This window comes from Rattus rattus, chromosome 5 (genome assembly GCF_011064425.1).
Source record: "Rattus rattus isolate New Zealand chromosome 5, Rrattus_CSIRO_v1, whole genome shotgun sequence".
NCBI lineage: Eukaryota > Metazoa > Chordata > Mammalia > Rodentia > Muridae > Rattus > Rattus rattus.
In genome coordinates, this window is record NC_046158.1 from 128,753,844 (window position 1) to 128,779,544 (window position 25,701).

At 37.3% G+C, this 25,701-nt stretch overlaps 1 protein-coding gene across 1 annotated transcript; it reads right to left on the reverse strand.

The window, feature by feature from the left end:
* Positions 1 to 6,703: 6,703 nt before the first annotated feature.
* On the reverse strand, positions 6,704 to 10,980 carry LOC116900681 (cystatin-S). The gene is made up of 3 exons (XM_032902385.1): positions 10,753 to 10,980; positions 7,756 to 7,869; positions 6,704 to 6,787 (listed from the first exon to the last, which is right to left on the reverse strand). Exons 1-3 carry the CDS (start codon positions 10,978 to 10,980, stop codon positions 6,704 to 6,706), a joined length of 426 nt encoding a protein of 141 aa, XP_032758276.1.
* Positions 10,981 to 25,701: the final 14,721 nt, after the last annotated feature.

Genomic DNA, 25,701 nt, shown 5'->3' on the forward strand with positions numbered 1-25,701 from the left:
TCGAAATGTATATAAGAAATACTCAAGTTAATAAAAAAAATAAAATAAAATAAAGCAGAGATGGTGAGAGTAGTCAATAAAGGACTGGCCTAATTTGAGACTCATATAATGCTCAAGAACCAGACCCTGACACTGTTAATTATACTTTGTTCTGCTTGTAGACAGGAGCCTACCCTAATAGTCCTATGAAAGAAACCACCTAGCAGCCAAAAGAATGAAATGTGGAAATACACACAACCAAGTTTTTGATGGAGATAATATAGTCTTATGGACAAACTGACAGAATAATTGAGGGACTGGAACAGGATAGGATATACAGGATAGGAAGACGAGTGAAGTAAACTATTCTGTACTCTTTGGGGCTCTAAGAGTTGGAACCATCACCAAAAGAGTGAGAATGGGCTTAACATAGGCACCAGAACATACGTAACAAAAGTGGAGCTTAGCCTTCTTATAGACTCTCCAACAACTGGCATGGGGGCTGCACATGAATCTGTTGCCTGCCTGTGGATGCTGATTCACTAACTGATCTTCTTTTCATGACCCCAGCAGAAGATCTTGTACCTAGTACTGTAATGCCTTGATATGAACAGTGTTTGTGGGGTAATACATAAGTGTTCTCTCCCTTATCAGTGTAGAATGGGAGTATCAAACAGAGTGGATCTGTAGAGGAACAATATTGCTATGTTACATGAATAAAGAAAATACCTAATGAAAGAAAGAATGCCAGAAGTTAGATATGTCTTGTATCAAATCATATCTGATAATCAATGGAATAATTATCATGTTCATGTGCATACAGTGCTTTATGAAGTGCATTTCAGAAACAGTAAGCTAGAAACCACCTATTAAGTGTCTGCATAAGATCATGTTTGTATAATAGCTTGTATTGTCAGCTGGGACTAGAAAACCAAGATTGCCACAAATCTGAATAAACTGAGCAAGACTTCAGTTGGCAAATATACAAATAGCAACCAGGGGAGGTGGCATCACCTAGGATGAAAAATAGCAGTTGGTTGACTATCACAGGCACTGTTTTTGTCATGGTCATCATGCTCTGCCTAATCTCAAAGGTAAAGAAGTTACAAGAGTACCATATCAAAACCTAGTACCTGACAGTGTCACTGTCAAGGCTGTGAAACCAAACAAAAACAAATATCAGTGAAAAATCATGAAAATTGTACTGAATATTTTGTCTCCACTGTGCATGTATGTGGTTACTCTGATGAAATACATGCGTAGTATGAAAATGTATAAAGTAGCAGCAGTGTCTAGGCTTCTTTAACGTGGATATGGTTGCAGTGATGTATATACTACCAGCATCAATATCAAGGGTTTTAAACAATGCCCCTGAATAATGCAACGAATGGAATGGATTTTGTGGGGGTATAAGTTTAAGAAAGAACATGAAGTAACAGACATTTGGAAATTAATTTGAGGAGGTAATGTCAACATGGTGGACCTAGTTGAGCTCAGTTGCAGGCATTAGAGGGCAAGTGTTTATTTGCATATTGATATTTGTCTGACTTAAAGCTTAATTTCTAATTCCCAGTAATTAAGGTGACTGCAGAGTGCTGCTGATATGTGAGATTTTCTTTCACGCAATGTTCGCTCAAATAAGAAGTAAGGAAAACTAATTGCCCTTATGCTGCAGTAGCCTCAGCAAAAGTTCAGCTTTTCAGTTCAAGTACTCTTGAATGAGGATTGCTTATTGGTATCTCAGAGACCTAAGTTAATGATGGTAAAGGATGAGAAGGTTTTTTTTTTCCTTCTGGTCATCAATGAGGGCCTGTGATGGAGTTTTCACCATTCCTAAAGTATACTTTCATATGGAAATGCCCTCCAAGCACGTAGGCTTAAAGTCCTTCATCCCTTCAACTTCAGTGTTCATTGAAATGGACCCCAGAAACTATTGAAATAGTGAACTGGTTATGAAGGTGGTTTGAATGGGCAGTCTCTATGGCCAGTCAGATATGCGTTCAACATTTTTACTCTACACGGATAATGGGAAATGTATTATAGGACAAGAATATTACCTTCCAATTTCAGGGACAATAAAGGTGGCTAGCTTCTATGAAAAATTGTTACAAAAGATACCATTCATTAAAATTAACCAATGGAGGGTTGGGGATTTAGCTCAGTGGTAGAGCGCTTGCCTAGCAAGCACAAGGCCCTGGCTTCAGTCCCCAACTCCGAAAAAAAAGAAAAAAAATTAACCAATGGAGATAAAGATTTAATATCGTCCCATCCATTTGCCTATGAATTTCATGAAGTCATTGTTTGTTTGTTTTTTTTTTCAGGAAAGCAAGAGGACCCCTATGATATCCAGTTACCTGTTATGCAAGTGTCAAAAGAAAACTTCCAGGAAAAATATATGATAATAGAATCATTTTTTCTTGACCATTTTTACTGGATATTTTATGTATTTACACTTCAAATGTTATCACCTTTCTCACTTTCCCCTCTAGAACTCCTCTCCCCCTGCTTCTATGAGGGTATTCCCCCTTCTACCCACTCCCTCCCTCCCACCCTCCACCCCAACTCCCCCCTGGCATTCCCCTATACAGGGGAAAAGAGCTTTCCCATGACCAAGGGCTTTTCCTACCATTGGTGCCCAACAAGACCATCCTCTGCTACATATGTAGCTAGAGCCATGGGTCCCTCCATGTGTTCTCTTTGGTTGGTGGTTTAGTCCCTGAGAGCTCTGGGGGTTCTAGTTCATTGATATTGTTGTTCTTCTTATGGGGCTGCAAACCCCTTCAGCTCCTTTAGTCATTTATCTAACCCCTCCATTGGGGTCCCTGTGTTCAGTCTGATGGTTAGCTCCAAGCATCCAAACTTGTATCAGTAAGGCTCTAACAGAGCCTCTCAGAAGACATCCATATCAGGTTCCTGTCAGCAAGCACTTCTTGGCATCCACTATAGTGTCTGGGTTTGGTGTCTATATGTGGGATGGATCCCCAGGTGGGGCAGTCTCTGGCCTTGCCTTCAGTCTCTGCTCCACTCTTTGTTCCCATATTTCCTTTAGACAGGAGCTCTTCTAGGTTAAGAATTTGGAGATGAGTTGAATGGTCCCATACCCCAACCAGGGGTATTGTTTAACCTCGGATATGGTGAGAATAGAATCATTTTTATTTCAAATTTAATTTTTTTCATTTTTTAAGTAATTATTTATTTATTTATTTTCATCTTTATTAAATTGGGTATTTCTTATTTACATTCTGATTGTTATTCCCTTTCCCGGTTTCTGGGCCAACATCCCCCTAACTCCTCCCCGTCCCCTTCTCTATGATTGTTCTCCTCCTCATCCTCCCCCCATTACTGCCCTCCCCTCAACAATCACGTTCACTGGGGGTTCAGTCTTGGCAGGACCAAGGGCTTCCCCTTCCACTGGTGCTCTTACTAAGCTATTCATTGCTACCTATAAGGTTGGAGCCCAGGTACAGTCCATGGGTACTGGCTTAGTCCCTGGAAGCTCTGGTTGGTTGGCATTGTTGTTCATATGGGGTCCCAAGCCCCTTCCAGCTCTTTCAGACCTTTCTAAGATTCCTTCAACGGGTGTCATCTTCTCAGTTCAGTGGTTAAATGATGGCATTCGTCTATGTATTTTCTGTATCCTGGCTGTGTCTCTGAGGAGAAATCTGCATCTGGTTCCTGTCGGCCTGCACTTCTTTGCTTCATCCATCTTGTCTAGTTTGGTGGCTGTATATGTATGGGCCACATGTGGGCCAGGCTCTTTCTGCCTCTGTTCTAAACTTTGCCTCCCTATTCCCTGCCAAGAGTATTCTTGTTCTCCTTTTAAAGAAGGAGTGAAGCATTCACATTTTGGTCATCCTTTTTGAGTTTCATGTGTTCTGTGCATCTAGGGTAATTCGAGCGTTTGGGCTAATAGCCACTTATCAATGAGTGCATACCATGTGTGTTTTTCTGTGATTGGGTTACCTAACTCAGGATATTTTCCAGTTCCATCCATTTGCGTATGAATTTCATAAAGTCATTGTTTTTGATAGCTAAGTAGTATTCCATTGTGTAGATGTACCACATTTTCTGTATCCATTCCTCCGTTGAAGGGCATCTTGTTTTTTTCCAGCTTCTGGCTATTATAAATAAGGCTGCTATGAACATAGTGGAACATTGGTCTTTGTTGTATGTTTTAGCATCATCCTGAGTGAGGTAACCTAATCACAGAAAAACACACATGGTTTGAACTCACTGATAAGTGGATATTAGCACAAAAGCTCCCATTACCCAAAATAAAATGCATGGACCACCTGAAACTCAAGAAGGATGAACAAAATGTGGATATTTCACTCCTTCTTAAAAAGGGGAACAAAAATATGTGTAGGAGGTCATAGGGAGGCAAAGTTTAGAGCAGAGACTAAAGGAATGGCCATTCAGAGGCTGCCCAACATGTGGTATATACATATACCAAAACTAGATAAGATGGATAAAGCTAAGAAGCACATGCTGACAGGCACCAGCTATAGATCTCTCCTAAGAGACATAGGCAGAACATGGCAAATACAGAGGTAAATGCTAGCAGAAAGCCACTGAACTGAGAAAGGCATCCCCACTGGAGGAATTAGAGAAAGGACTGAAAGAGCTGAAGGAGCTTGCAACCCCATAAGTACAACAATGTCTACCGACCAGAGTTTCCTGGAAGTAAATCACTAACCAAAGACTTTGCATGGAGTGACCCATGGCTCCAATTGCATATGTAGCAAAGGATAGCCTTGCTAGGACCCAATGAAAGAGAAACCCTTGGTCCTCCCAAGGTTGGACACCCAGTGTCACGGATGAGGTGGGGGCATGGTAAGGGGTTGGATGGGGAGAGGAACCCCGTATATAAGGGGAGTGGTAGGGGTAAGGGGGCTGATAAACAGGAAACCAGGAAAGGGAATAACATTTGAAATGTAAATAAGAAATACCCAATTTTTAAAAATAAAAAAATAAAGTAAAAAAAATGATTTTATATAGTGAGAGTCAATTTATGATTGCATATACCTTCCTCATTTAGCCTGCACACTAAAAATTGTGTTGCACAGAAGCAGAGAAGGGCTATGTCAATTCTATCATTCCCTCTTCCACCACATCACACCAGCCAAGAATATATGTATTATTATAAGTGGTATTAGGCTTTGACTTTTATCACCCCTCTTTGCAATCTGGTTGAAGATTTACTAATGATTATCACACATACATCCATGTGCTCAAACAAAAATACACCTTCCCTCTTTTCTTAAAGGTCCCTATGCATTTTGTCATAGAAATAGAATTCAGGAATCATCACATATCAATTCTATGGGAATATAGGATGAGAGAAAGGTTGTGTCTAATAGATGAATTCTCCTAGGATTAGTGTGTCACCACTATTGTTGATGGCAATGGCACCTACCTTAATATATGATTTTTAAGGGAATAATTTGGTTGTACAGGAGTGGGGCTGAACACCATACCAGTTTGGATCGAGACCTGGAGACTCAATTGACACACACCTGAGACTTTGTCAACTTGCTTCTCACCATCAGATACCTGACCTGGACAATTTTTCATGCCCCCCACATAAGGAGAGAGGACCAATACTCAAGTAGACCCAGAAATGTGTTCTCCATTCTAATGATTTACCTAGATGCCCTGAGGGCTTATGGAATAAACCTTGATTCCCAGTCATTCCTCCCTGCAAAAGGTATTTGCTATTGGATCAGACACAGAGAGGTAAGGTATTCATTTCATTTCTGCCGTGATCCATATATAAACAGTTTAGAACCATGTACTCTCTGTTTCAACTGCTGGAAGTATGGGAAATGTGAAAAAGGACTCAGCCTGCAGATACTTAGCTACAATTCTCATAGAAGACCCAACTACACTTCTAACCTATCTCCTCCAAGCTAAAGATGATAACCAATGAGCAAAGTGAAAACTCCCAGCTCTGTCCGCATGCTATTGGTTATACTCAGTGTGCAGTCCCAGGACAACATTCTTGAATTTTCAATGACTCCCAATGATGCCTGCAGGTCCCAGAGACAGGGACAAGGCCTGGAATTTTGAGGGCCTGATGCCCCTCATACAGGCTATAGTTTTATGTCCAAAATCAGAATGCATTTTCCTTCCAGGGAAATCATTCTCTAGTTATTCATTATAGCCCAAGACCCACTGGGTGGCAGCCTGAGGAAATGAAGTACATCATATCCTACCTATTTTACCTCCACAGGGCCATGCCCAGGGGCTGGCCCAAAGCACACAAGCAATCTACATGAGGACTTCGGCACAGTCCCCTTTTATACTGTCTCTCTGATAAGACCCACTGTGTCAACAAAATTGGTTTTTTTATTCACTTTACATACTTTATCTTCTCTTCATTTTAGAGAATATCAGTGTCATAGGGCCTTTTGCTTGTTGTACACATATGGATGTGAGCCCTCATAAGGTGTTTTCCCATACCACAATGTTAGATAGACTGAAATTGCAGTCACACAAAGGAGCTGTTGGACATTTTATTGAGCAAGGAATGAGCAAGCAAATATGGGCATTTGTAGAGGAAGAATAAAGGGAGAGGTGCTTGGGTCTAACTCTAAGTGCACAGCAGTCTATTCCATTGCTAATATCCATGCTGGTAAGCATCCATCAAGGAAAGATCATCCATTGGAGTGATGAGGCATTGCCAGAGACATCTGCATCCTACACAGTACCACTTGACACTAATTCATATACTGTGACAGCTGGAGCTCAGCAAGACAATATAATTCTCCCATGGGATATCATGAACCACAAAAGAGCAGAATTCACGCTAGAAAAGTAAACAAAGAAGGTTGTTCAGTGCTGGAAAAATTTAGGATAAAGTTTGAAGCTAGAGCTGTTTGACAAAATTTGACTGGGGAATGTAAAACAACTCTCTGCCCAGTATAACAACACTCAGCCTTCTTACGTAGTGTCTGATGATCTACAACATAATTATGTCCATCCACCATATGACATCTGTCTACCTTTAAGGGCAACAGACTTTTCCTTTTTTGTCAAAACATCCCTTTTAGAATACCCTATGACTCATTCTAGGATCTCAGAAGTCAAGAATATAGCATACATTCTGTACATAGGACCCTCTCATTCCCACACAGGGGACCTTCAGGCACATGGGACACAGAAATCCCTGAAACCTTCATAGCAGGGAAAGTGATATGAAGAGGAATTGCCACTTTACACAAATCCACTGTATCTCCAGTGTGCCACTATCAGGGGATAAGCCAGCATTGAGTGTAAAGAGCAGCACTGGAGGACTCATTTCCTTTAAGGGTAATGTGAACAAAAGCTTCCCTTATAGGTGTAAACATCTCTTCTCAAAAATGCAAACTATTATTGCCTCTTCCATTTCAACCAAGCAAAACTACAGTCATCTCAGAGTACAGAATTCACAGTTCTCTAATTTTTTATGTCTAGATATATTGTTCCCCTTGTCTGCTACATATACTGTCAATTCTTAATGAATGCATTCTTAATTAAGTTCAACCTACTTACACATACACATTTCTCCCTGTGTCACTTATGTACTATTTCCAATTCTTCCCAAGAATAGTCCAAACACACTTTAAACTACTTACACACACACACACACACACACACACACACACACACACTCTTCCCTGTTTGCAAATATTGTAATTGTGTATGAATATTACCACAAATATACTTTCACAAACTTATAAGCTTGCACATCCCTCTACTTGAACAAAATGTTTTTGGCATGTGTTATATCCATACCTCCTGCTGATCAGCCTCTTCATTTAAGGGACAGTTGGTCAAGTCACCCTGTGTCTTCAAACATATTGTTTTGCCTAGAATCACATCAAAGAAAAATTTGGTTCCAGCCACCACCTAAGGAGAAATGAAAGATTCACTTTTAACATTAATCTGAACTTCACATGAGCTATTTTACATTCCAGTAAGTGAGACAGGACACAGAGAAAAGAGTGGTTCCAATACTTTGGAAAAGTACATAGCTTTGAGGAGTCAGCTGGCATATACGCAATATAGATTTTGTATTAATTAATGCAAGGCTGATCATAGGACCAGTGTTGTCTGGATCCTAAAGCACAGGACTAATTTTTGGCTCTAGCCACAAATGAAGAAGAAATTCTGTTCCGGTGAGTGATGTGAGAACTCACTATTAATTTTAACTAAATCCTTGTGAGAGGAGAAAATCCGTTCTTTCCTTATATTCCAACTCATCCATGCATGGACATGAACACATGGGATGCTTAACTTAAAGAAAGTTTCAACACAGAGTACACTTTTATATTGTCTCCATTTTAAATACAACTATTAGGAATATTTTTGAGTGTGAAATTGTCAGATATGTTTTTTAATTTTTATTTTAATACCTTTAGCTATTTTTACTACAGGGAATACCAGACTCATCCAGATAGATCTCTAGAGCTGGTGAGAGCAAAAAAGTATTGAGAACCCTGTGAGGGTTGGGGATTTAGCTCAGTGGTAGAGCACTTGCCTAGTAAGCGCAAGGCCCTGGGTTCGGTCCCCAGCTCTGAAAAAAAAAAAAAAAAAAGAACCTGTGAGACCTTAAATGAATCCCATGCATTTTCTAGTATATCAACTAAATGAGGTTCATCTATACTATTAAGTGTGCAATGGTCTATGACTCTCTAGTAGTTTTCTCATAATATGCTTCAATGAAGATGTTGATCTAGAAATGTTTTTATTTAAGGGTCCTATTTTTCAGATGATAATGCACTACTCAAAAATAAGTCTAGAGAACCAAGAAATAAAATCATGTTGACAGAGAAACAAGAACAGGACATAGAAGAAAGTGTCAGGCAAACACATGAAGTGAAAAAAGGGTATCAGTGACATTTTGTTTAAGTATCTCCACTACATAACTCTCATGACTACTCATTAATTACATCATTTTAAAGATTCATGGATGGATTATGTGAGAGCACTCTCAAGAGACTCAGAATCCACTCAGATCTGCAAAAGGTATTACATAAATGCATAGAAAATTTCCTAAATAATCACTTATCTGTTTCTCATTAAAATTATGTTGGCAATCTAGAGGACCACACAGTGGTTTACTTTTACACTTGTACCATAATAGAGTAGTGCACAGGACAACTTCTGATCATGTGAAAATCCTGTAAATAGGAAGAACTCAGTTATTCTTTATATCTTTGATATTCAGGGTTAGAAGGATAGAGTTTTCTCCTCTCTAACATCATGACACATTACTGTGTTTGTATTCATATTAGTAACACCGACCATGTGCTTGTGAGATGGTCTCGGTTAGATGGTTATATTTGGAGGGTTTTTAATATGATGGAGGACTGATAGTATATATTTTCTCATTGCTTCAATGTTGATCCTCTGGCTTAGCAGCCAATAATATGGACTTTTGGCCCCTTATTTTCTTTGCAAAATTCTCCTTTAGGTGCTCTCTATGCTGCTATGTTTAAGTAGAGTTCCCCATGGTCCTCTACACAAGTTTTGAGAGGATCATCCAGACTATGATCCAAAGATCAGATCTAGTGGAAGTAGAAGCAATTTTTCAAGTTGATTCCTTGGACAATCAAAGGTAACCATGCAAAAAGAAGGTAAGGACCTCTAGAGTGGTTGTATTTCTACTACAAAAGGTCATAATTGGCACTCAACCTGAAGAAGCATCGGATCAAAAGAAATGATATTTTGTCTATATAGATATTTTCTATAACAGGTGTAAGCCCTGTTCTACAAAATGTGTTTTTACATGAGCATCATCATCTTAATACTTGTAATAGCTACAACATACTTCAGTGATATCACTTTAGGGGACCAAACCCTTCATACACTGGGAAATATAGGCTTATCCTCATTGATGGGTTCAAGTGATTTACAGAAAGTTCTGCAAATATTTAAGCAAAGGAAACTCAGACAAAAGGAAGCTCTGAGCACATGAAGCCATTCTGAGAGTGGCTACTAAGGGATTCATGCAAATTGAGTGATCCTGTATATGAGAAATCTGTGTATAAATAAATGCTTGATTTATTTGTAAAAATATTTTAAAAATATATAAAAATTGCATTTTACCTGATGGAAAATATTCACTGCACAGTTTGCTAACCAAACATTTAAAAATTGCTCACCCAGATATGCATATTCTTGGGTCAGTGGTGGAAGTTGGATCAAAGACAATCAAATATAGTAGTAAAGAACATATGATGGATTGACAGAGAGCCCTTGTGCTATAGTTGTGAATTCTCTTGATATTTGCCCATTAACAAGATAAGAATTATATAAAACACACTAAAAATTTCAAGAACAAATAGTAGTTGTGTTGAGAATTTACTTTTTTTGGTCACACAATAATCTGTTGGCAATGTCTCTGGGCTGAAGACGGCAAATGCTAAAAAGATTTTCTCAGAAGACTTGTTGGAGAACCTCTGTTCTGGTGTGGCTGAGAAATTTATCAAGAAACAGCCATGCCAACACTGAAAGCATATTCTTACATTTCAAAGGAGTGAAGCAGAGGTTATTGCAGTTTGGGTAAGCTCACCTACATGCACTTTTACAGGACAGAAAATATCTAAGGAAAAGACATACTGAAGTAAATAACATGCAAATACTGCCAATATGTCCACATAAAATCACTACTTATAAAACAGTCTGAAAGAGAGTCAGAGAGCAATAGGTTGGAGAGAATGCTAGATGGACTAAGGAGATATAGGTGTCCCTCTATAAGTCAGGGTCTCTCAATAAATAGTGACATACCTGCTTTTGGACATCCTTCACTTCCACCACACGGCTCAGGTACAAGTCACTGTTCTTTTCATTATACTCGTTGACAGCATAGTTCAATGCTTCTGAGGCTCCTTCCTCCTCCATGCTAGACTTCTCTATGCCACCCACAAAGTAACCTAGAACAGGACAAAGTCTCATGTTCAAAACTAATATAAAGGTAGTCAGTAGAAATAGTTGAGCATGGAGCAGGTAGGCCATGATCTTCTTAGAAATGGACTAGGATCCAAGACAAGGAGACGAACTGCAGTAAACCTGGATTAGGCAGTGAGTACAGCTTGCAAGTGAGTTAGCCTTTTATCCTGTACTCTTGGTTTGCATTGGCTCCTTCCCAGTACCATATTTTTTTACCCTTTCCCATCCTTTTTCTATTTCTGCCCTCTATATTTGCTCTCTTCTCATTTCTCAAACTGGATGCCAGATCTTCATCCTCTCTGTCTCTTTCTGGGCCACATCATCACATTCCCCAAATGCCCATATCTTCTGTATCTCCCTTATTTCGTATTTTTCCTCAGCTCCAGGTGATCTCTTCACCCTAACTTTCTCCACAAGTCTTAGTCTTCATATGTTGGCTCTCATAGGTTGGTATTCTTGCTTAACTGAAAATACCAACTTTCTCTGACCTTCAAATTCCTTCAACATCCATGTTGAACCCTTGGTGTTCCAAAAATTCTTTCATTTTTGGATCCTAGCAGAGCAGTATCGTCAAAGGTCAAGATAAACAATTCCACATGGAGGGATTGTCTTTCAGGAGATATGGGATCATTCATAATGTCCTATTCTGAAGCAAAACTTTGAAACAACCTTTAACTTAGCCAAAGGGAAGAGAATTTTTTTCCACAAATATTAATACCAGTCATTGCATACAGTGAAGGAAGCTACTTGAAGGTGGCTTTATGGTTTACTCTTTGGACAGAGGGCAAAGATACGAAATACTATCTGCCCTTTGACATTTGTTTATTTAACTTGAGAGGAATTAGATAGGTAGGAAAAATAGCAACAGGACTCGAGTGATGTCTCATAGGTCAAGAACACTTGATGTTCTTCCTGAAATCAGAAGTTAATTACTCAGATTTCAACTAAGGTAGTTGACAATTTTTAATAACCAGCTAAGTTGAAGCAATGCTTCTGGGCTCTAGGGTCACTTGTAAACACACACACACACACACACACACACACACACACACACATTCACTCACTCACTCACACATGTACAAGCACAGACATACTTCTGTATAGCTAAAACAAATTAAAATAAATCTTTCTTAAGAAAAATAAAATTTAAACAGGGTTTCTTTGTTATGTAAATCAAATGTGTAGAAATTCCCTTGTTTGTTAACAGAGTAAAAACCATCCTTACTAAATTTCCTGAGATTTTTGTGGTCAGATTACTGTCATTTTACTTCAATCAAGTTACAGATGGTAGACAGATAAGATTTCAAGGTGAAGACAAGAGTACTTGCAGAGTTTATATTGAAATGTCACAAGAAAAATATGAGAAAATGTGGGTTTAGATCAAAAATAATCACGTACATTTTAGCTATTCTTTTCAGGGATTTTTGTTTGGCTAACAGTAATAAATTGGACATATGTTCAGTCTATAATCCAAAGCATATCTGATGATGATAAGAACCAGCTTTGTTAAAATATATAATTGTTATCATTAGTTATAATCTCATGTTTTTCCTTTTTTAATTATCTTCAGGTAGTATTATATACTTTAAAATATTAATAAGTAATATCTTGTGATATCACAGTATATCCTGTGAGTTATATAAAACTCATTGCAAATATACTCCAAATTAAAAATTCAAAATTGTAAAAATATCTATGAAGATCTTGCAAAATAAGCTATATTTCCCTTTTAGGTTCCACAGCTCTTTGATGTTCTTTAAATTCTTATGAGCACTTCTTTGAGTACTCAGACTTCATGTTTAGTTATTACTTACATTATATTTAAATAACTAACCAAACCACTACTGTGATAAAAATTCCATTAAGTGTAATAGTCCTCTCTTTTGTTCAGCCTGATGCCAGAATGCTGAAAAAAGTGGAACTCTTCATGCTGATGAGGAAAAGAATAGAGTACCATAGTTCTTTGATAATGATCCAAAACTCAGACAAAAATTCTGAGTTATTAACGTAGTATTTTTCCATTTGTACAGAATTATGATTGAATTTCAAATTGAATTTTTAGTGTCCATGGAATATCTTAGGCATTCAGGTAATAAATCAAACCTTCTTCTTTGACAGAAAGGAAGGTGATATAATATCTCCTCACTCAACCATCTGAAACTTTGTTTCTAGAAACGTGAAAACCTCTAGTTGGACGTGTGAAGAAGATGAGCATCTCCCTGCATGATTAATTGTTGTGCAACATTCACCCCAAACAGCAAAGACAGCACACATAATCTCTGTTACCTGTCTTTAGATCAGATCTGGATCTCATGGAATTTGAACTTTTCAAGATCAATTCATGTCATTTTCTTTTTTTTAATATTTTTAATTAGACATTTCAAATTTTCCATTTCAAATGTTATAGCATTTCCTGGTTTCTCTTCCATAAATCTCCTATCCCATTCTCCTCCCCCTTCATCTATGAGGATGTTCCCACAACATCCAGATACATCTTTCTACCTCCCAGACCTGACATACACCTGTATCGGGGCTCCAGCCTTGGGAGGTCCAAGACCTTCTCATCCCACTGGTATCTAACAAGGCCATTGTCTGCTACACATGCAACTGGAGCCATGGGTCTGTCCATCTGTATACTTTAGATGGTGGTTTAGTCCCTGGGATTTCTGGTTGGTTGATATTATTTTCTTTATGGGATTGGAAACCATTTCAGCTCCTTTGAGCCTTTCTCAAACTCCTCCTCTGGGGATCCAGTTGTCAATTCAACGATTGGACATGAGCATTCACCTCTGTATTGGTCATAATCTGTCAGACCCTCTCAGAAGACAGCATGCATTTCTTGGCTTTAGCAATATTGTCTTGGTTTGCTGGCAGGATATATATGGACTGGATCCCTAGGTGGGGCAGGCTCTGAATGGCCATTCCTTCAGTTTCTGCTCCAAAGTTGGCCTCCATACATACTATTGCAAAATTTTTTATTCCTGCCTCTAAAAGGACTGAGGCATCCTCACTTTAGTATTCCTTCTTCTTGAACTTCATTTGGTCTGTGGATTGTACCTTGGGTTATTCAAGATTTTAGGCTAATATTCACTTATCACTGAGTGCAAGCCATGTGTGCTTTTTTGTGGTTGGGTTACCTCATTCAGGATGATATTTTCTAATCCCATTGATTTGCCTATGAATTTCAAGAAGTCATTGTTTTTAATAGATGTGTAGTATTCCATTGTATAGATATATCATATTTTCTGTATCCATTCCCCTATTGAGGGATCATTGTATTTTTTCTAACTTCTATCTATTATAAATAAAGATGCTATAAACATAGTGTAACATATGTCCTTGCTATATGTCCTTGGGCATATATGTTGGGATATATGCCCAAGAGTGGTATAGATGGGTCCTCAGGTAGTACTATGTCCAATTTTGTGAGGAACAACCAGACTGTTTTCCTCCGTGATTGTACCACCTGACAATCCCATCAACAAAGGAGGAGTGTTCCTCTTTCTCCACATCTTCACCAAAATCTGTTGTCAACTGAGTTTTTTAACTTAGCCATTCAGATTGGTGTGAGCTGGAATCTCAGAGTTCTTTGATTAGCACTTTCCTGATGAATAAGGATGGTACCATTTCCTTAGGTCCTTCTCAGCCATTTGATATTCCTCAACTGGGAATTATTTGTTTAGCTCTGTAACCCCTTTTTACTAGGGTTATCTATTCTGTGGAGTCAAACATATTGACTATTTTGTATATATTGGATATTAGCCCTCTATTGGATTTAGGATTGGCAAAGATCTTTTCCAGTCTGTTGGTTGTCATTTTGTCCTAATGACTATGTCCTTTTCCTTACAGCAGCTTTGCAGTATTATGCAGTCCTATTTGTTGACTCATGATGTTAGTGCATAAGCCATTTGTGTTCTGTTGGGGAAAATCTCCTAAGTACCCAGGTTTATAAGGTTCTTCACCACTTTTCCTTCTATTACATTCAGTTTATCTGTTTTTATGTGGAGGTCCTTGATTCATTTAGACTTAAGCTTTGTACAGGGTGATAAAAATGGATCAATTTTCATTCTTCTACAATCTGACCTCCAGGTGAACTAGCTCAATTTGGTGAAAATACTATCTTTTTTCTACTGGGTGGTTTTAGCTCCTTTTTCAAAGGTTAAGTGAGCATAGGTGTGTGGGTTCATTTCTGGGTCTTGAATTCTAATCCATATGTCTGCCTTCCTGTCTCTATACCAATATCATACAGTTTTTAATCACTATTGCTCTGTAATACAGCTTGATGTCAGGGGTGTGAATTTCGAAAGGACTTCTTTTATTGTTGAGGATAATTTTCGCTATCCTGCGGTTTTTGTTATTAGAAATTAATTTAAAAATTGCTCTTTTTAACTCTATGAAGAATTTAGTTGGAATTTGATAAAGATTGCATTAAATCTGCAGATTTCTTTTGGCAAGATGGCCATTTTTATATTATTGATCTTGCCAATTCATGAGTATGGGAGATGTCCATTTTCTGACATCTTCTTCAGCTTGTATGCTTAGAGACTTGAAGTTCTTGTCATACAGATCTGTCACTTGCTTCCTTAGAATCACACAAAGGTATTTTATGTTATTTGTGGCTATTGTGAAGGGTGTCATTTCCCTAATTTCTCTCTTAGCCTGTTTAACCTTTGAGTAGAGGTAGGTTACTGATTTGTTTGAATTAATTTTACATTCAGTCACTTTGCTGAAGTTGATTATCAGCTGCAGGAGTACTCTGGTGGAATTTTGTGGTCACTTAAACATACTATCTTATCTGCTACAAAGAGTGATGTTTTGACTTCTTTTTTTTTCCAATTTTTATTCCTAAGACCACTTTTTGTTGTCTAATTGTTCTGGCTAGGACTTCAAATACAATATTGAATGAGTAGGGAGAGAATGGGCAGCTTTGCCTAGTCACTGATTTTAATGGGGTTGTGTAAGTTATCTATATTTAGTTTTACACTTGCCACTGTACATTGCTGCATATTTCTTTTACTATGTTTATGTGTGTGCCTTGAATTCCTGATCTTTGCAAGTCTCAAAGACTTGGAAACAAATGGGTGTTGAATTTTGTCAAAAGCTTTCTCAACATCTAAGGAAATGGTCATGTATTATGAAAATATTAGTTTTTTTCCTTGAGTTATTTGTTTTTTGGAGTGGATTATGTTGTTGAATTTCTGTAGGTTGATTCATTGTTACATTCCTGGGATGAAGAATACTTGAACATGGTAAATGATCATTTACTATGTTCATGAATTTGGTTTGGGGAAATTTTATTGAGTATTTTTGCATTGATAATCATGAGGGAAATTGGTCTGAAATTCTTTATTTGTAGGGTGTTTGTTGATTTATGAATAAGTGGCTTAAAAAAACGAATTGGATAGTGTTCCTTCTGTTGCTCTTTTTTGATTTGTTTGGACAGTATTGTAATTAGGTCTTCTTAGAAAGTCTGACATAATAATGTGCTGAAACCATTTGGTCCTAGTTTTCTTTCTTTATTCCTTCCTTCCTTCCTTCCTTCCTTCCTTTCTTTCTTTTTCTTTATTCTTTTTTTCTTTTTATAGGTGGGAGACTTACAATGACTGTATCTATTTCTTTAGCATTTATGGGATGGTTTAGATGTTTATCTGATCCTGATTCAACTTTGGTGCCCAGTATCAGTTTAGAAAATTGTCCATTTCCTACAGATTTTCCAGTTTTATTGAGTACAGCCTTTTGTAGTAGGAGCTGATGATTTTCTGAATTTCCTCAGTTTCTCTTGTTATGTCTCCATTGTCATTACTGATTTTGTTAATTTCAATACACACTTTGTGCCCTCTGGTTGGTCTGGCTAAGCATTTTTCTATCTTGTTGATTTTCTCAAAGAACAAGCTCCTGATTTTGTTGATTCTTTATATATTTTTATTTAATTCTACTTGTTTCAGCTCTGGGTTTGATTATTTCCAACTGCCTACCCCTCTTAGGTGAATTTGCTTGTTTTTGTTCTTGAGCTTTGTGGTGTGCTCTCAAGCTGTTAGTGTATGCTTCCTCAATTTTCCTCTTGAGGGCACTAAGACGTTTGAGATTTCCTCTTAGTACTGCTTTCTTTGTATCCCAAAATTTGGTTATATTGTGAATTATTTTTCATTAAATTCTAAAAGGTCTTTAATTTCTTTCTTTATTTCTTCCTTGACTGAGTCATCATTGAGTAGAGCACTGTTCAGCTTCCACGTGTATGTGGGTTTTCTGCTGCTTTTATTGTTATTGAAGACCACCTTTAGTCCAGGGTGATCTCTTAGGAAGCTGAGAATCATTTCATTCTTCATGTATCTGTTGAGGCCTTATTGTATGATCAATTATATTGTCCATTTTGGAGAATGTATCATGAGGTGCTGAGAAGAAGGTATACTCTTTCATTTTGGGATGAAATGTTCTATAGATGTCTGTTAAATTCATTGGGTTCATAACTTCTGTTAGTTTCACTATGTCCATGTCTTTTTCTGTTTCCATAATCTTTCTACCGATTATAGTGGGATGTTAAAATCTACCACTACTGTTGTGTCAGGTGCAATATATGCTTGAGCTTTAGTAAAGTTTCTGTTATAAATGTGGGTGCCCTTACCCTTGAGGCATAGATATTTGGAATTGAGAGATTATCTTCATAGTTTTGTCTTTGATGAGTATGAAATGTCCTTTATATTTTTTGATAACTTTTTGATGAAAGTCTACTTAATTCCACATTATAATGGCTATTCCAACATTTTTCTTGGAATCATTTGCTTGCAATTCTTTTCCAGCCCTTTACTCTTAGGCAGTGTCTGTCTTTCTGTCTTTGTCACTGAGGTTTGTTTCCTCTATGCTGCAAAAGGACAGGTCCTCTTGATATATCCAGGCTATTAGTCTATGTCTTTTTTATTGGAAACTGAGTCCATTGATGTTAAGAGATATTAAAGAATAGTGAAAGCTGTTTTCTGGGGTTTTTTGTTGTTGTTGTTAGAAGTGAAATTATGTTTGTGTGCCCATAATCTTTGTGTCTGTTGCAAGAAGATTATTTTCTTGTTTTTTCTATGGTATAGTTTCCTTTCCCTCCTCCCCTAAAAGAACTGCCCTTCCTCTTGCCTGCCTTTCTCTCATACCCTCTCCATTTCTTCGTAGCAAAGGGGAAGACTTCTTTGGATATCAAGCCACCTTGGCATATCATGATGCATGAGACTGGCTGCATCTTTTCCTCTTGAGGCTAGAGAAGGGAGCCCATGCAAGGAAAAGTAATCCAAAGGAAGGCAGCAGAGTCAGAAATAACCCTTGTTCCTGCCCTTAGGAATCCCATTTGAAGACCAAGCTGAACATATATTATATATGTGCAGAATACATACTCTCTAGTGGTTCAGTCTCTATGAGCCAGAATAAGCAGTTTATTAGCTTCTTTTGGTTTGTTTGTGGTGTCCTTGATTCATTTGGTCCCTACACCAACCTTCCTCACTTACACTGGATTTCCCAAGCTTACCTTGTATTTATCTCTGAGTCTCTACCTCAGTTTCAATCCCTTGTTCAAAGATTAAAGATGACAATTATCATAGGTTCTTGTCTTAATTTATCAGAGTACGATTCATACTTTCAGGGTTGGATACTCTATGATCTTCAGTTGGGCCAGCCATTGATTGGACATCACTCAAGTCCTGCTCCACCTTTATTACATCACATCTTAGAGGCAATACAAATTGTAGGTGTTAGGTTTGACAGATTGGTTTGTATCCCAGTCCCTTCACTGCATGCCTTGTCTGGTTATAAGAGCTGATCATTTTATGTTCCATACCATACATTCTTCAGAGTCTTTGCCAGGGTTACCTTCATAGATTGCTGGGAATTACCACTGAGATGAGTTTTACCTCATCTAAGAGTTGACCCTTACAATCTACTCCAGAAAAAAAATCTACTTCTATATGCCAGTTCTCTTACACAACTCTCCCCTCATTTTGTCTTCCTTATTCCTTTAATCACCATAACTGCCACTCAGATTCCTATATCCATTAACATCCAAATGTCCATTATATTTCTCCTTTTCAGTGAGATTCTAAAGTCCTCCCTTGGGCCCTCCTTGTTATTTAGCTTCCTTGGGGCTGTGGATTGCAACATAATTATTCTGTGCATTATGTCTTATATCCACATATAAATGACTACCTACATACCAAGTTTGAGTTCATATATCAGGGAAACCTTGCTTTGTATAATTTTTTTCAAATCCTTTTCATTTTTTTCTGAGAATTTCATGATTTCATCCTTTTGCATAGCTGAGCAATACTCCATTGGGTAAATATAGCACATTTTATTTATCCATTCTTCAGTTGACAGACATCTGGGTTGTCTCCAGTTTCTGGCTATTATGAATAAATCAACTATGATCATAGTTTAACTAGTGTCCTTGTGGTAAAATAAAGTGCTGTTTGGGTATATAACAAGGAAAGGAATAGCATAGCTGATCTTGAACTAGAGCTTTTCTCAAATTTCTGAGAAACCACGAAATCAATTTCAAAAGTGTTTATAAAAGTTTGTAGTCCTACCAACAATATCATATTGTTCCCTTTCTTCCATGCTCTCAGAAACATGAGGTGCTACTTAAATTTTTGATCATAGCCATTCTGGTTTTTCAGATATTTTGATTTAGATCCCCCTTATGACCAAAGATATAGAACATTTCTACAAGTCTAATGCTACTCAGCCATTAGAATTTCCTGTGTTGAGATTAATCTGCTTAAATCTGTACCTACTTTTCAATTGTTTTATTTCATATGTTGATGTCTGATTTCTTAAGTTCTTTACCTCTGTCATATGTAGGATTGGTAAAGATCTTTTCCTAGTCTGTTGGCTGCAATTTTACATTTTGATGGATTTTTTCTTTTGCTTTAAGGAAAGTTTTGAGCTTCATGAAGTCCGATTTATTAATTGTTATTTGTGGCTGAGCTGTTGGTGTTCTATTCGGTAAATTACCTCCTCTGCTAATGCAGTCAAGACAATTTCACACTTACTCTTCTAATAGATTTAGTGTGCCTGGTAATATGTTTAGGCATTTAATCCACTCTTACTTGAGTTTTGTTCAGGGTGATAATGTTTACCTATTTGTATTCTTCTACAGACAGACTTCCACATAGTCCAGTACCATTTGTAGAAAGTTTTTTTTTTCATGGCACAATTTTGTTTGTTTTTCAAAACTCAAGTGTTCATAGGTAGTTTGGGTTGTTTTGGGATACTTCATTCTCTTCCATTTACCAACCTGTTTGTAGTAATGCTAATACCATGTGTTGTGTATGAATGGATTATAGCCAGGGACTGTATGACCATTGTAATATTTTAAGGTCAAAATTTATATTTATTTCAAACTACACAATATTTTAGTCTGTATTTTTGACACATCACTATTATTCTTGAATTAAGTGATTATCATCCAGGCTGATCCATTTTCTAGATGTTGTGAATTTAAGAGCTATGAATGTTGAAGAGCATATAACTCTCCTGTCATAGAGAATACTTACTGTTTGACTGTGAATGAAATACTTGGGTCATGTTACAATATTTATTTATTTAAATTTTATTTAATATTTATATTTCTTCTTGTTCTGTTATTTTAAATTCAATCTAAGATTTTATATGGGTGTGTGTGTGTGTGTGTGTGTGTGTCTGTGTCTGTTTCTGTATCTGTGTATCTATATGTGCAGATAAGTACAAGTTATCAAAGAGATCAGAGACATTAGGTTCACTTAGCTAGTATTATAGAAGATTGTCAGCTACTTGACTTGATTATTGTTAAATGAACAAAAGTCTCATGGAAGAACATCATGTGTTCTTTGCCTGGGACCAGCCCAGCATTCACCATGACTAAGATAGACAGCAATGAATGGAATAGGCATTTGCTGGAACAAAATTTGAATTGATGGGTAAAAATTGTTTACTATGTAGCAATTAATCCCTTATATTCATCCTTTGCTATTCAAAAGAAGGCCAAAACTGCAGCCTGCTTGTATTAGCTCCTATTGTTAGCAGCAGGAGAATAAGAAAAAAATAAAAAGACAGACATTGGCTCTTTTTTCTCTCTGTCTCAAGGAATTCTTGCTGGACAGACAAGGTGCTCAGAATTGATTAATTCTTCATGAACCACAGAGAAAAGAAAGAAATAAAAAAGAGTCAATCACAAAGAAAAACTTATTCACTGTGGATAAAATGGAGAAAAGAAATTACAACAATTATATTTTTTCCTGTATTTTTTAATTGACTATGTTGTTTATTTAAATTTCAGATGTTGTCCCACTTCCCAGTTTCCACTCAACAAGCACCAAATCCCTTCCCCTTCCCTTGCTTCTATGCATATGCTCCTGCAAAACCTTACCCCCTCCTGTCTTTCCACTCAAGAAAGTCACTGTGTTGTTTCATCAAGCCCCCTCAGGACCAAAGGCCTCCCATTCCATTGATGTCAGATAAGGCAATTCTCTGATATATATATAGCTGGAGCCATGGATCACTCCATATATATTCTTTGGTTGGTGGTTTAGTCACTGAGATTTATAGGGAGGTCTATTTAAAATATAATATTGTTCTCCTTACAGTGTTGAAATTCCCATCAGTTCCTTCATTCCTTCCCTTGGTCCTTCCCTTGTGGATCACTGGATCGATGTAATGGTTGGCTCTATCTCCATCTGTATTAGTGAAATGCTGGCAGAACCTCTCAGGGGACAATCATACTAGGCTTCTCTCAACAAGCTGTTCTTGGCATCAGCAATACCATCTGGACTTCGGTGTATGCAAATGGGATGGATCCCTAGGAGTGAAGTCTCTGGATTTTTCTTTCTTTCTTCAGTCTCTGCTCCATGTCTGTTCCTCTGTTTCCTTTAGATAGGAACAGTACTGGCTGAAAAATTGTGAGGGTTAGGCAGCCACATCCCTCAACTAGGGGTGACGCCTACATAGTGAAGTTACTCTCTACAGGCTCAAAACTCCCCTTTATTGGGCATATCAACAAAAGTCATCCCCATAGAGTCCTGAGAGCCTCTCACTTCCCTGGCATCTGAGATTTTCTACCCCCTCCTCTCCCGCCTGTTCCTCATACCTCACTGCTACATATTTCTATTCAATTTCCTGACCATCTATACTTCTCTTCTTTTTCTTTCCATAGCCCACTCTGCCCTGTCTAATTCTCCCCCCTCTAAACTCCTTCCCAGGTACCTCATTCCCTCTGCCTTCAGTGCTTATATTGTTGACTTAACCATTCTTAGATGGCTTTTGACAGTTCTTTTTGTTGTTATTTGTTTTGGTTTTTAATAATTTTATTTTTCTTGGATATTTAATGTATTTTAATTTCAAATGTTATTCCCATTCTCCCCCTTACTCTACACCCTCCTCCTACTTCTATGAGGTTGCTCCCCTTCCCATCCACCCACTGCAACCTCAATGCACTGGCATTACCCTACATTGGGAAAACAAGCTTTCACAGGACTGAGGACTTTTCCACCAACTGATGTTGAACAATGCCATCCACTACAACATATGTGGCTCGAGTCATGAGTCCCTCCATGTGTACTCAATGATTGGTGGTTTTGTCCCTGGAAGCTCTGGTGTGTCTGGTTGGTTGATATTTTGGTTCTTCCTATGGTGCTGCAAACCCATTTATCTTCTTCAGTATTTTTTCTAACTCCTCCATTGGGGTTCCCTTGTTCAGTTCAATGGTTAGCTGCAGCCATCCTCATCTACATCATTAAGGATCTCGCGGAAACTCTCAGGAGACACCCATATCTGGCTCCTGTCATCAAGCACTACTTGGCATCAGCAATAGTGACTGTGTTTGGTGGGAGCATACAGAATGTATCTCCAGATAGTAACAACACTGAATGACCATTTCTTCAGCCCCTGTTCCACTCTTTGTCCCTGTATTGACAGCTCTTAAAGCTGACAAAATTTTTAGGCATTCATTTTTACTTACCTAAGATTCATCTCAGAAAATATAATATCTATCTACTAAGGTAAATGAGTGTATGTTTATGGCTTTAAAATTTGACTTTAGTCTTTGGTTCTACAAAATAAAAGACGTTCTTCCCTTTCACACATATGGGCACATTTCAATACATTGTTTTTAAGAACTGATAGGTAATTAATTCTCAGATTACAGTTTAGAATAATACAAGGAAAAAGGGAAAGTACTCTATGTTGATGTTGACTTGAGTAACATGGGTTTTGCTTCTGGACAATACAAAATGCAATACAAGTAGTATCATGTGTTTTCTCTGATTCTTGTAGTGATAAATATTTCAGTCATAGAAAAAAGTCCACTTACAACAAATAGGAAATAAGGAGAAAGAACAATAAAAAAAAACAGGAGACCAACTCCCTTCTGAATGAAACACTAAATATATATATATATATATATATATATATATATATATATAGAGAATGCCCTATGTAATTTAATTTTAGTCTTTGCAGTAAAGGTTGATCATGGGATATGTTCAGATATGATTCACACATAATTTGGAGTACATTGACTCCAGAATCCTGAAAATATTACATGTCTTGGAATCAAATACTCATGAAGGATTGAGGGATTAATTTTCTTTGAATTTTTTTTTGTTTTGTTTTGTTGTGTATATGCTGGTCCCACAAATGTACCTCTTCTTTGTCTTCTTAGCCAAAGAAAATTATTAATTTTCCCAATCCCTTTGTCAGAGAACATAAAGAGTTCGGAACTCTATAAGACTGCAGAAATTCAATGTTTTGTTAAAGTCTTTGATATGAACTCTGAGTGGAAAAAAGACATTTTAAAATCTCTATACATTTCGGTGAGTTATACTTACAAAAATAATCCAAGGAAAAACTCCTAAAACTAAAACTAAACATCATCATCTTCATCATTGTCATCATCATCATCAGAAGAAGAAGAAAAGAAGGAGGAGAAGGAGGAGGAGGAGGAGGAGGAGGAGGAGAAGTGGTTGTAGAAGTAGAAAAAGGGGAATTAAAAGAAGATGACAGTGAAGAAAAAGAAAAACAATTATTCCATAGAAAGAAGCAAAGATACAAATGTCTCTATAATAAAACCTTTCAAAGTTTGCACAATGAAAACAATCAAGATATTACTGTATGGAAAAGCATCTCATGAGAACTACATTCAGGGATTGATATTGTGAATATGGCTATAGCCAAGTCAATGTGACAACTCAGAAAGGTGTAAGAAAATACTCCAATATTAATTGGCTAGATTAAGTGGTATATTAGCACATGTATGATTATGTCAATTATTAATTGGTATAGGAAGGTATAACACACTGTTATTAAACTATGGGCTACCTCTCCAGACGGGTTGTTTTTTCTCTTATCTAATTCACTTCAGATGAAAGAGGAGAAAATTAAAGGAGAGATGATTTTGAACACTCTTTTCAAAAAAGTAACTGAGCTAGTCAGAGAGGAACCCATCAAGCGACTGCCAAGAAGCTTCCTTTCCAGATGTAATGACAGGTGTTAATGAGTCGTGGAAAGAAAATAACCTGCCATTGTCCCAATGAAATGTTGTTTTATACTATTGCCAAAAAATGATCTGCAGAAAAGGGCAGAACTGAAAGTTCTAGGAGCCTTTGAAATACCATTTTAAAGGATGATTGTAGTCCATGATGTTGGATGCTTCTGCCCTCTCAGGAACATAATAAGAATAAGTTTATGAGAGAGTAATTGTTAATCCATAAAGGGATATGCATTTGATGTTTCAAATAAAAGTTGCAACTCATGTAGACTCTTATTATCAACTTAGTAAAGATCAAAAGGGGACAATCTGTGTTACATACTATAGTGAATGAATTATAGTGAGGGGTTAGAATGAATTATAGTGAGTGTAAGAAAATGGTTGTATACAGAAGACATTCAGACCAAGGGGGAAGTTACACAAGGTATGCAACAAAAAGTAATATAGAAACTTCAGTTATTGGGTCCATTAGGGACCAAGTGAAGAGACAGGAATCATAGAGTGAAGGAAATGTAAGTATTGCCTTTGCATGTATAATAGTATCATGAATAGTGTCAGAGTTTGGCTCCCTCTCCTACGATGGGTCTCAATTTGAGGCAGTCATTGATTGGCAATTCTCTAAAAGAAATTTTATCAAGTCAAACAACCTGGCCCCATCAGAGCACACAAAGATTGAGGCAACCAACCAAAAGAGCAAGCAGAGAACTTCTACACATTTATAGCAGATATGAAACTTGATTTTCATTCTGAGCCCCCAATTCATGTGATGTTCAAAACGAGTCTTCTTCCCAACTTTATGTTGTCTGGAATCATCATGAAAGGCAAGTCTAGAAGTGTCTTGTAGGTTGAAACACCAGTTAAGTCGATGACTGTTGTGACCAACCTTAGGGGCAAAACTCTCCAATTCTTTGTGTATTGTTTCTCTGTGTACCTATTCTTTGTATATTGCATTGGTATATAGTAATGCTGCTGATCTTTATGCTGAATTTGAATCTGCTATTTGTTGAGAGTAGTGTCCTTTGAACTACTTTCTGGCAAGATTTTATGGTCTTTATGTAGGACAATGTATTTTCTGCAGGAATACAGACTACAAGCATTCCTTGTTTCTTCTTACATAGATGTGAAGTATTTTTACTGTATTGTGCTACCTAAGACATTGAGCACTATAATGAGTAGATGTGAAAACAGTGCCCATTTTTTTCTGTTTTTCTTGGAATTCTTCTAGTTTTTCTTCCTTTAGAATTATGTTCTTTATGGTCTATTCCTTGTAACAATTATTTTACTAAGATATGCCC